Raw genomic sequence first — 12,515 nt, 5'->3', positions numbered from 1 at the left:
GGTTGGGTGGAGTGTTGGATGGGTGGTGGGGGGGATGGGTGGTGGGATGGATGGATGGGGTGGGATTGGGGCTGGTTACAATGTCTTTAAAGCACATCTCTAGGATAGCCTTACTCAAGCAGGATGCCTTGATGTACCCTCTGGCTTCCTCAGGGGTGCCTCGAACTTTTGTGTAGGGGAACTCTGAAGCGAAAGGGAGGGGGTCCTTATGTGAAGAGGGCTCTTGATGTGAAGTGGAAAGAGGGGCTCTGACATAAAGGGGGGCTATGATGTGAAAGGTGGGCTCCTTATGTGAAGGGGGGCTTGTGATGTGAACAGGGAACTCTGATGTGAAAGGAGGGGGCTCTGATGTGAGGGGGGGGGGGCACTAATATGAAGGGGTGCTCCTTATTTTAAGTGGGGAATTCTATGTGAAAGAGGGAACCCCACTTTTTGGGTGGGTTTTTGTGTGGGCCCCCATTACAATATATTACATTTAAAACTGGGGGGTGCCTCAAGATTTTGCATACCTGAAAGTGGGCCATTACTGGAACAAAAAGGGAGAGGAAGAGCCCTGGTCCTTTTTCACCCCTCTCTCATCATTCTTATACTGTCATTGTATTAGACAACTACAATATTAAACAGAGACACATTGTCATCTACAGGCTGCAAACGGAAACCAATTTTTCCGCATACAGCCTTCAGCTTGCATCTGATCACTAGGTCGTAGCCGTTGCAGTGATCCCATCATCGGTTTCTAATCACTAGTGGGGACTGGACCTGTCATGGACAGCCTGCTAGGGGGATGTAGATTGATATGTCCTCAGACTCGGGCGTTGTGCAGGGGAGCATTAATCTACATTGGAACGCATGTGGGAAGGGGTTAAATCCTAAACCCCAAGTTTGGAACAGAGGCGGGAAATGCAACTCAATCTCTGACAGGTGGAGGAAGGAGTCTGGATTTGCTCCCCATCCATGACATGTGTTACATGCAGTCACATGACACGGAAAGCTGACTTACTAGGATTTCATCATTGACCTCCGCCTGGATACACGGCCCCAAAAGCCCTAAATGGGCGTCTCGCTCCCCGCGGATTGCGGGTTCGGTAAAGCTGCTGTCCAGGTACTCCCGGAACACCACCTTCTTATATGACGGGAAGCCGTGCGGCACATGACGCCTGATGGAGAACAAAACGTGACGAACTATTAAACACGGGCTACCAAAAACATAAGTGGAAGGGACCGAAAAGACGGGAAAGCCATTTGGTGAAGGACCATGGCAGCTGATTTACTTGCCAAAGAATTGTTTTTTCTGTCCATCCAGTTCTCAAATTTGCACAGGCTTAGCTTAGAGAACGGACTTTTCTGTACTGTAATTGTGCAGTACAACTAGGTCTTAACCCCACCCCCAGCCTGTGATTGGACAAAGGAAGGAGAAGCAGCAGCAGAGAGGCCACCCCTCACTTTTCTTTCTCCTCCTACGAACAAGTTCCTGCCTTCAAGGAACACAAATTAAAGCCCAACTCTGGGGAAAAAGGAGCCCCAGGCAGTGCTTATAGATGCAATACTCACCTCCTCTCCAGCGATGTCCCCCGCAGTACCTCCTCTCCACCACTAGATGTCCTCAGTCTTCCTGGTTGAATGAAGCCATGAGCTTTAGAAGCCATGGAATAGGGCCATCATGAGGCTCTGTCAGGTGCCCTGAATGGGCAGGTGAGAGTGTCTCTTTAAGGGGAACCTCAACTTATTTTGGAAAAATGGCAGGTTACACAAAACAACGCACACGAGCGTTTCCACGTCACACTTAAACAAATTCAAATTACCCGTCTTTGATGAAATATGGGGATCTTCCACCACCGTAGTCCCATATCACCTCCTCAGCTGCTATGAAATAGGTCTGCAGTTGCCCTTCGAGGCTTCGAGGGCCTTGTTCTCCGTACATGTCAACATATTCCATATCATTGCCTTGGTATTCATCATCGTAAAAATCCACGTCGTCCTCCTCCAGCGAGTTCTTCAGCTCTGATCCACCTTCCAACCGCTTACCCGCTGGGCCGGTTCGTCCCGTTGTATCTCTTTGCTGTCGGCTTGATCGCTTACCTGGTTCCCCTTTAACGGCACCATTTTGGTCTTCGGCAGATCCAACAATTGGAGAGTCAAGAGGCTCATCGTTCAGGATTGCATTATCTAGATCATCTGGGGTTTTTGATTTCTTAAAGTTGCTCCAGGGTCCAGAAGAAGATCCAGAAGGTGGTCTGAATGGTGGTCCTGAAGAAGATTTAGAAGGTGGTCCAGTAGAAGCTCCAGAAGATGGACCAAATGATGGTCCAGATGAGGATCCAGAAGGTGGTCCAGAAGAGGATCCAGAAGGTGGTCCAGAAGAAGATCCAGAAGGTGGCCTGAAATGTGGTCCAGAGGAAGATCCAGAAGGTGGCATTTTGAAGGACGTAATAAATGGAAACTGATACAACGCAGGATCGTGGGTGATATCCTTTGAATCTTCATATTCATAGTACTCATCTAGATGATTCTCACAGTGTGAAACCCTTAAGGTCGCTTGCATGCCTAGATCTGCTAGAGGGGAGTCTGGGGCCACCAGCCATTGACCTTCAAGGAAGAAATCGACAAGTCATACATATAAATAGGAAGAGCATAAAGTACAAGTGAACCTTTGTACAGTTGTCCTATAATAATTTTTCCCCACCCCCCTCCATGGGGCCGTCAGCCTTTCTCCAGAAAATGGCTGGTTCGTTCTGCGCATGTGCAATGCAGCCCCATTCATTCCTATGGGAAAGCCATACTCATGGCAGCTTCCATCGGTCACTTGGAATCGGCCATTCCCATTGAAATGATATGGGCCACGGCACGCATGCGTAGTGTGGACTGGACATCTATCGGAGAAAAATTGTGTGGCTCCATGTGCGGCCACACAGTGAAGGTCACCTGACTGCGGCTGAAGGTATTTCACCTTGTGAGCAGCACTCAGGGGGGCACTTTACAAATTTACAAACAGATGAAATGCAGAGAAGGGATCTGGTTGGCCTACCAAAGGATTTGTATTTCTGTCCATCCACTCTTGACATTTACACAGCCCTGCCTCATCTAGATGGATGATACCACTTACAATTAAGGATTACAGTGGTGTCCTCTTTCTATTTTCAACCCGAAGACTGGACAGTAAGAGCAGCAGTAGGCTGATAAGGGGATCCTTCTGCTCTCTGCTCCTATCATCATGTTCCTTGTCAGCACAATTGTATGCAGCACACCTGATTGGCTTCCGGTCCTGACATGCCCTCTCTGAATCTGAATGTTGCCGTATTAGGGACTGCAAGAGGCTGATACCAATTCATTTTCAGCACTAAGGCTTGACACTGCTGAGAACCCTCCTCCTCAATGAAAGTGCTGTCCCCATCATTTGTGGAGTGTAGCTGCATAAGCAGTCTGATACTGGAATGTCCTCTCCTAGACCTTCTCCCACCCCCCAGCAGCCTGAAGATCACTGCAGCCCGTGTGATGATGTATCGGGGGCTACGAACATGATTTCAAGTCATCTTCATAAGAAAATAAATCTGAAGACATTTAAAAGGGAAGAGGAGGATATTATTGAGGTTTTATTAATCCGCCTTGAGCCGTTGCCATCTGGTAGCCTTTTCTTAGCACTGCAGCTCAGTTTTCTGCATTGCACACCTGCTCTAACTAATAAAAGCTTAAATAGACTGCTGGACACTCTGCTTGTGCATGATGAACAGGTTAGTCTATCTGCTCATGCCCTGGATTCATGTCAGTCTGACTTCTGTCTGTCCATGCCCTGCATCTGTCCATGTCTGTCCATGCCCTGCATCTGGCCATGTCTGTCCATGCCCTGCATCTGTCCGTGTCTGTCCATGCCCTGCATCTGTCCATGTCTGTCCATGCCCTGCATCTGTCCATGTCTATCCATGCCCTGCATCTGTCCGTGTCTGTCCATGCCCTGCATCTGTCCATGTCTGTCCATGCCCTGCATCTGTCCGTGTCTGTCCATGTCCGGCATCTGTCCATGTCTGTCCATGCCCTTCATCTGTCCATGTCCTGCATCTGTCCATGTCTGTCCATGTCCTGCATCTATCCATGTCTGTCCATGCCCTGGATCTATCCATGTCTACCCATGCCCTGGATCTGTCCATGTCTGTCCATGCCCTGGATCAGTCCAGCAGATTTTGTGGACTCTGCGGCCTGTCCCCTCTGCTATTGTCGGTCTTTGCTCTCTCTACATACGTGTCTAGAAGATACACTCTATTTTGGATGGACTGTCTGGGCCTAGTTTGACTATAGGCTTGTTGACTTGCTACCTCCTGCCCATCTGATGAGGACTTGCACCTCTCGTATGTGTCCTGCCTGTTACTCAGCCACCGCCCCCAGGTGACACAATGGGTCCATTCAGCTCGGTGACCGGGTTTGTCTGTGCCTGGATCAATAGCATAATCAATGAACAAGTGATGGACTTTGGTATTTATTTAGCATTGCTATCAGGAGAGATAAGATAAAGTGACGGACCTGATTTTTCCATCACCATGACGACGGTCTTTCCATTCATCGGAATGAGAGTCAGCGTTTCTTGATAGCTCGAGTCCACCATGAAGGTGTTTCCCCCAAAGTAAATGGAGAGCAGCTTTGTGCCCAGGCCCAGATTTAAAACATGCCACACGCTGACTTCATTCTGGCAGATACTCAGCTGCAGAGAATCCACAATCCCATTTATAGCTGTAGAGAGAATATTTTACTAATGGTTAAAGGAAAACTCCAATTGGAGCACAAGCTACTTTATAATTCAATGTTATTAAAAATGGCCTTTCACTTGACTGTTTAAAAAAAAATCTGGGGGCATTCTCTAGACCATAAGTGTAATGCCCACCCCCAGAAATATCACTTCCTGCTTCTGTGATTGGCTCACAGCTTTTCCGAGAAGTCTCCAGATATAAGTCATATTTTAGGCGTACCTGCAATAGAAATGTCATTTTTTTTGGTGGCATATTCCCTAAGGGGTTAACTACTTGTAAAGGGATGCCGACACTGCAACTTTCCTCATTAGAACACAGAAAGTGCACCAGGTGGTTATAATAAACCAGACATTTCCATTCAGAAATAAGACCCATCCCATTTAGGAATCAGAACCCTCCCATTTAGGAATCAGAACCCTCCCATTTAGGAATCAGAACCCTCCCATTCAGAAATCGGACCTTCCCATTTAGAAATCAGACCCTTCCCATTCAGGAATTAGATTCCTCTCATTCAGAAATCAGACCCTCCTATTTAGGAACAAGGCCCCTCCCATTTATAAATCATACCCCTTTCATTCAGGAATCAGACCCCTCCCATCCAAAAATCAGACACCTCCCATTCAGAAATCAAACCCTTCCCATTTAGGAATTAGATCCCCCCATTCAGAAATCAGACTTCTCCCGTTCAGAAATCAGACCCCTCCCGTTCAGAAATCAGACCCCTCCCGTTCAGAAATCAGACCCCTCCCGTTCAGAAATCAGACCCCTCCTGTTCAGAAATCAGACCCCTCCTGTTCAGAAATCAGACCCCTCCTGTTCAGAAATCAGACCCCTCCTGTTCAGAAATCAGACTAGGAATCAGAACCCTCCCATTTAGGAATCAGAACCCTCCCATTTAGGAATCAGAACCCTCCCATTCAGAAATCGGACCTTCCCATTTAGAAATCAGACCCTTCCCATTCAGGAATTAGATTCCTCTCATTCAGAAATCAGACCCTCCTATTTAGGAACAAGGCCCCTCCCATTTATAAATCATACCCCTTTCATTCAGGAATCAGACCCCTCCCATCCAAAAATCAGACACCTCCCATTCAGAAATCAAACCCTTCCCATTTAGGAATTAGATCCCCCCATTCAGAAATCAGACTTCTCCCGTTCAGAAATCAGACCCCTCCCGTTCAGAAATCAGACCCCTCCCGTTCAGAAATCAGACCCCTCCCGTTCAGAAATCAGACCCCTCCTGTTCAGAAATCAGACCCCTCCTGTTCAGAAATCAGACCCCTCCTGTTCAGAAATCAGACTCCTCCCATTCAGCAATTATACCCCTGTCATTCAAATATAACACCCTCCTATTCAGGAACCAGACCCCTCCCATTCAGAAATCATACTCCTCCCATTAAGGAATCAGACCTTTCCGATTTAGGAACCAGGCCCCTCGCATTTAGAAATCACCTCCCCCTCCGTTTAGGAATCATACCTCTCCCATACAGAAATCAACTCCCCTCCTATTGAGGAACCAGAACCCTCCCAATCACAAATCATACCCCTCCCATTCAGGAATCAGACCTTTCCGATTTAGGAATCATACCCGTCATGCAGGAATCCGACCTTCACATTCAGCAATGAGACCCCTCCCATTAAAAAATAAGCCCCTCCTATATAGGAACTAGACCCCTCCCATTCAGAAATCATATCCATCTCATAAGGAATCAGACGTTTCCGGTTTAGGAACCAAGCCCCTCGCATTAAAAAATCAACTCCCCCTCCCATTCAGGAATCATACCACTCCCATACAGAAATTAACTCCCCTCCCACTGAGGAATCAGACTGCTCCTATTCAGAAATCAGACCCCTCCCATTCAGAAATCAGACCCTCCCCCACTCAGGAATCAGACCCCTCCCACTCATGAATCAGACCCCTCCCACTCAGGAATCAGACCCCTCCCACTCAGGAATCAGTCTGGAAAGGACATGGAGAAACAAATAGCTTTTTCTTCAGGATAGCAAAATGTTACAGGGGTGTCCCAAGGCCGGGTGTCACCTGGAGAGGATACCCCGCTGTCCCCACAAGCGTGCGCAATTACGTCATCACGCATGCGCGGTTATCTTATGGATAGCCGCCAGCGGCCATCTTGGTAATAGACACCGGCAGAGAGAGGAGGGGGCGGGAAAAGGTATGCTGCCGTGTCCCCTCCTCTCTCCTGAAACTGTCGGGCTCTCGGCCTATGACCCGAGTGCCCGACTTTTCAAAGGGGGGCACTCCTCGCACCCCCCTTGTGACGCCACTGATGTACAGTGATCACCAAAATGAATTGATCTTTTCTGCACAATGTATTACGATAAGAGAGAGCTATATACATTCCCACGGTACGTACTGTATATCAGGCTACGCCCCGGAGGTTTCACGATCGCGCTCTGGTTTCCCGGTGAGCTTGTAGAAGACTTTTGACTGTTCTCTTCGTGGTACCAGCTCAGCGCTTCATCAAATATGCAGAAGAAAAGGACATGTTCCTTATCTGTAACTATCTACAAACAACATTTCATTACCATTAACGAGAGATACAATGTGTCACATAGGAAATGGCAAAATGTACAAAATGTTACATCCTACACGTTCATTACAGCGAAACAATGATTGTCAAAGTTCAGAGTCGTTCCAAATCAACTGCCGAAAAAACAAGGCGAGAAGGAACACGAATCTTCAACATTGAGGTCCAAAACTCAACTAAGTCAGAGGAACCGGACCCACCAATTTAATGTGTCCCAAAACAGTTACTTTAAAGGAGAACTATGAGATGAGTGATTTCCACTCACCTCATAGTTCTAGCCGACCTGTGACAATGAGACTGTCACAGGTCGGCTCAGTAGATCGGGAGGTGAGGGAACACATACCGGCGTTCGCTCACCTCTCGATCCTGTCACGGCTCTCTGCCGTGACAGGGGAGGGGCTGGATTCCCCCCTCCCCGCTCCGATCTGCCAGCGCTGACTTGGCGGAATGGACGGTGGGAGGGGGCGGGTACAGCTGGCTCTGCCTCTAGATAGGCAGAGCCAGCTGTCACTCACGCAGCTGGGCGGATCCCGTCATCTACGTCGTGATCCGCTTTGGCTGCGGCATCTCAGTATATAGGGAGCTGTAGCTCGCGGTATACTGAGCTTAGGGCAACGGGAGGACGCTAGTTTGTGTCCTCCCGTTACCCTAAGGAGAACTATGGGGAAAAACACTGACCCCATAGTTCTCCTTTAAAGACTTGCCACCTATCAAGGTTGCCGGCGCGTTTATTTCAGCTCTCAACCAAACGTTTAAGCCCTCCAATGGTTGGATTTCTAGATGATCACATGTACAACACTAAACAACCTAAAATACAATAAACTACAACCTAAATTGAGGCTCAGGTGTCACCTTCCTTGGTCGTAAAGGTAGTTCCACTTTAAATACATTCCGGGTGCAGAGCTAGGGTGCTCCAGTCAGGAAGGAGCACAGCCTTTACTGATTGCAGAGCTATTGGTCTGACTCAGCCGGGGGCGTGTTGGACTTCGGGCAGAAAGACCACTGCTTCCACGCAAAGAGGGTCCTACTCTGCAGCATGCTGACAGGGGACAGGCTTTTCTACTCAGGCTGGAAGACCTTGCACACCTTTCATTTTGGTCCTCCTAGAATGTATTTAGCTAATTGAAACCAAAAGTTCAGTTTGGCTTTGAGCTATTGGTTGAGTTGGTTGGTATACACCAGTGATGGTGAACCTTTTTTGAGCCCGAGTGCCCAAACTGGATCACTAAACCAACATATGTATCTCAAAGTGCCAACCCTGCAATTGGAACTTCTGCACAGGTTCTCAGGGGGGCTGTGAGGCTCTCAGGAATGCTGTGCGGGCTTCTCAGGTGGTCTATAAGGGCTATTAGAGGGTCTAATGTCTGTGTGGCTCTGAGGCAGTCTGTATGGGCTCTAAAGGGGGCTGTACAACTCTCAGGGGGGCTGTATGGGCTCTCATGGATGCTGTGTGGCTCTTAGTGTTGCTGTGCGGGCTCTCAGGGGGGCTGTGCCACTCTCAGGTGGGCTCTGTGTGCTGTTGGGTGGGCTGTATGGGCTCTCAGGGGGGCTGTGCAGCACTCAGGTGGTCTATAAGGTCCCTGAGAGGCCCCAGCGAGCAACCTCTAATATGCCTGATTATGGCCAGCCCAGATCGCATACCGAGGTGATCCGGGACAGTCGGGCATATCTTCAGGATCTAAGCGAACCACCACAACTATTGTATGGGCAGAAGTATGTGGACATCCCTTCAAATAATGAGTTTCGGTGCTGCCAGTGAGGGGTACTGGTGATGCTATAGCATTTGATGGCAGTTTTAGAGAATTGCTCTCTTCCAGCCATGTGGTAACAGTTTGGTGAAGGCCCTTTTCTGTTCCACCATGACTGCCCCCTGTGTACAAAGCCAGCTCCATAAAGACATGGCGTGACCAATTTGGTGTGGAGGAACACCAATGTCCTGCAGAGAGCCCAGGCCTCAACCCAACTGATCACCATTGGGATGAGTTGGAACCCCTCCAAATGGTTGAGTTCAGGTTTTTCCAATGAAGCTTCTGTTGATCCTACACCATACAATGACATTGTAGACAATTGTGCTCTTCCAGCCTTGTGGTAACAGTTTGGTGAAGACCCTTTTCTCTTCCACCGTGACTGTCCCCTGTGTACAAAGCCAGCTCCATAAAGACATGGTTTTACCTGTATGTGAAGCCCACTCAAGTTCTCCCACACTAGAGCCCTGACGGCAACCTTATGGAACTTAGGACCAGGGGCACGAAACCAGCTCCATAAAGACATGGGTTGACCAGTTTGGTGTGGAGGAACTCGAGGAACCTCAACATTACTGAACATCTTTGGGATAAATTGGAAAAGCATTTGTGAGCCGGGTCTTCTCATCCAACATCTGTACCTGACATCACACATGGGCACACATTTCCACAGACACTTTTCGAAAACCTTGTGGAAAGACTTCCTGGAAGGGTGGAGGACGTTATAGTGATAAAGGGGAACCTCCATATTATTGTCCGAGCTTCATAAAGACTTGGTTTGACCAATTTGGTGTGGAGAAACTTGAGTGTCCTGCACAGAGCCCTGACCTCAACCCTACTGAACACTTGAGAATGCCGATTGTGAGTCAGGTCTTCTCATCCAACATCAGTACCTGACCTCACAAATGGGCACAAATTCCCACAGACACACTCCAACTTCTTGTGGAAAGTCTTCCTGGAAGGGTGGAAGATGGTAAAACCACAAAGGGGGGCAACTACATATTCATGGCCATGAAGGGGAAGGGCAACTCCATTTAAAATTTAAATGGCCATGGTTTTTCAATGGGATGTCCTACAAGCTCATAGAGGTGTGATGGTCAGGTGTCTATGAGACTCCGTTGTCTACATGTAAATAACAGACGTGCTTTGGTTGAAATAAAAGGCACATCAAATGACATATTCACCTGATTTCCTCCGCGATCCAAAGTCTGCTTTGAGCAGATCAGAAGGGGCCCAATGAGGCCGGATGATAAATCTTTCTGCAGATCGAGGAAGCTGGCGTAGAACCGTGTAAGGCATCGTGGATCAGATGACGTCGGGCTGTCGTAGGTGGTCACCTGCCAGATGTATGTTATGGAGTCATTGGGATGGATGGGGTAATCCCTTAACTGCTCGCCTGGAAAATAGGAAGAAACTTAGAATCAAGAAATATATAAAATAATCAAATGCATTTGTGCTGTCAGGAAACCACCAACATGTAGTCTTTCCTTAAAGAGGACCTGTACTGCATCTTTTCCCCATTACTTAGTAACCATGCACTGTGTCTGTGTGAAGGAGGCCATTATGGTAGAGGCAGGGCTTTGCTTCCTCGTGTCAGAGGGCCCCCCTTCATGACTGGTGGGATTATGATTAAGAAGCAGGAGGAGAGGTGAAGGAAGCAGGGATCCATGGAATGGATGAAGCAGAAGCATGGAGATCCTTGCACTGCAGGTCCTCAGGTACAGCTTCCTCTCCAGCAAGGAGAACGATGAGCAACACAGTGGTGACATCACCAAATCTCCTGGTAGAGGCGGCGGCTTTGCTTCCTCGTGTCAGAGCCACCCCTTGTTGACTGGTGGGGTAAGGATGCAGCAGCAGGAGAGGTGAAGGAAGAACAGAGCCACAGAAGGAATGAGATCCTTGCACTGCAGGTCCTCAGGTACGGCTTCCTCTCCAGCAAGGAGCACAGTGAGCAGCACAGGAGTGACATCACCAGATCTCACTCCAAATCTCCTGAGACTAGCAGAGGCAGAAGTGCCTTAGATGGTCTCACATTGCAGATATACAGCTATGAGGCTACAGAAGAGTAGTGCCTAGGCACAGGAAGTGCACAGATATGAGGAGTGCATGGGCACAGGAAGTGCACAGATATGAGGAGTGCCTAGGCACAGGAAGTGCACAGATATGAGTGCCTAAGCACAGGAAGTGCACAGATATGAGGAGTGCATGGGCACAGGAAGTGCACAGATATGAGGAGTGCATGGGCACAGGAAGTGCACAGATATGAGGAGTGCCTAGGCACAGGAAGTGCACAGCTATGAGGAGTGCCTAGACCCAAGAAGTGCACAGATATGAGGAGTGCCTGGGCACAGGAAGTGCACAGATATGAGGAGTGCATGGGCACAGGAAGTGCACAGATATGAGGAGTGCCTAGGCACAGGAAGTGCACAGCTATGAGGAGTGCCTAGACCCAAGAAGTGCACAGATATGAGGAGTGCCTGGGCACAGGAAGTGCACAGATATGAGGAGTGCCTAGGTGCAGGAAGTGCACAGATATGAGGAGTGTCTAGGCACAGGAAGTGCACATCTATGAAGAGTGCCTAGGCACAGGAAGTGCACAGATATGAGGAGTGCCTAGGCCAAGGAAGTGCACAGATATGAGGAGTGCCTAGGCACAGGAAGTGCACAGATATGAGGCGTGCCTAGGCGCAGGAAGTGTACAGATATGAAGAGTGCCTAGGCACAAGAAGAGCACAGATATGAGGAGTGCCTAGGCTGAGGAAGTGCACAGATATGAGGAGTGCCTAGGCCGAGGAAGTGCACAGATATGAGGAGTGCCTAGGCACAGGAAGGGCACAGATATGAGGAGTGCCTAGGCACAGGAAGTGCACTGTTATCTTTCACAAGAAATTCAGGGTCAATTTTTCAGGGTACGGCCTAGGCACTATGTCCCCTATAGGAAGCATGGCTCCTCCAGGTCCACTTTAAGTAACCAGATGCCACAACAAACATCCCGATCCGCACACAGATTCCGGAACTTTCCTATTGGTTATCCGTCATCACAACCAACATTACCTGTCAGAGAAGGCCGGTTAGAAGTCACGCTGCTCAGCCCCTGAGGATAGATGTTAAAGGGCCTGCGAGCCAGATTCTTGAATACAATCTACGAAACACAAGACGGCAACATTGTATCATCATCATATAAAATGCTTCTCCTCGGCCGTGGCGGGGGAGGGGCAAGGGGAGGGGCAGGGGGGAACATAGGTTGGCCTCGGATACATTATAATAAACACCCAAAGCAGACAAAAACATGATTTCAGTCCTGACCATAATAAATAATTCCAATATAACATTCCCTATAAAGCTAAGCACAAGGGGAATGCAAAGCTGCCCTTGCAGTGGCTTCCCGACCCGACCCGACTTGTTCTTTGTCTCGGGTACCATAAGTCCAGTTCTCACTCACACAAGGCGTCCTCCTCCTCATGTAACCGGTCCCCCAAAGCCTCCTC

The 12,515-nt window shown here is 48.7% G+C and overlaps 1 protein-coding gene across 1 annotated transcript in view; it reads right to left on the bottom strand.

Moving 5' to 3' along the window:
- Window positions 1–12,515, bottom strand: part of F8 (coagulation factor VIII) — a 26,354-nt gene that overhangs the window by 13,600 nt on the left and 239 nt on the right. The window contains exons 2-7 of the mRNA XM_018576955.1: window positions 12,082–12,169; window positions 10,212–10,423; window positions 7,112–7,262; window positions 4,513–4,719; window positions 1,803–2,586; window positions 1,001–1,157 (exon numbers count right to left, since the gene is read on the bottom strand). Coding sequence (XP_018432457.1) covers window positions 1,001–1,157; window positions 1,803–2,586; window positions 4,513–4,719; window positions 7,112–7,262; window positions 10,212–10,423; window positions 12,082–12,169 — 1,599 coding nt within the window. The remainder of the gene's footprint in view (window positions 1–1,000; window positions 1,158–1,802; window positions 2,587–4,512; window positions 4,720–7,111; window positions 7,263–10,211; window positions 10,424–12,081; window positions 12,170–12,515) is intronic.

Source organism: Nanorana parkeri, unplaced genomic scaffold (genome assembly GCF_000935625.1).
Source record: "Nanorana parkeri isolate BGI_ZX_2015 unplaced genomic scaffold, ASM93562v1 scaffold81, whole genome shotgun sequence".
In the NCBI taxonomy this organism is placed as follows: Eukaryota; Metazoa; Chordata; class Amphibia; order Anura; family Dicroglossidae; genus Nanorana; species Nanorana parkeri.
The sequence above is the reverse complement of the archived record's forward strand: the minus strand, read 5'-3'. Positions and strand labels throughout refer to the sequence as shown.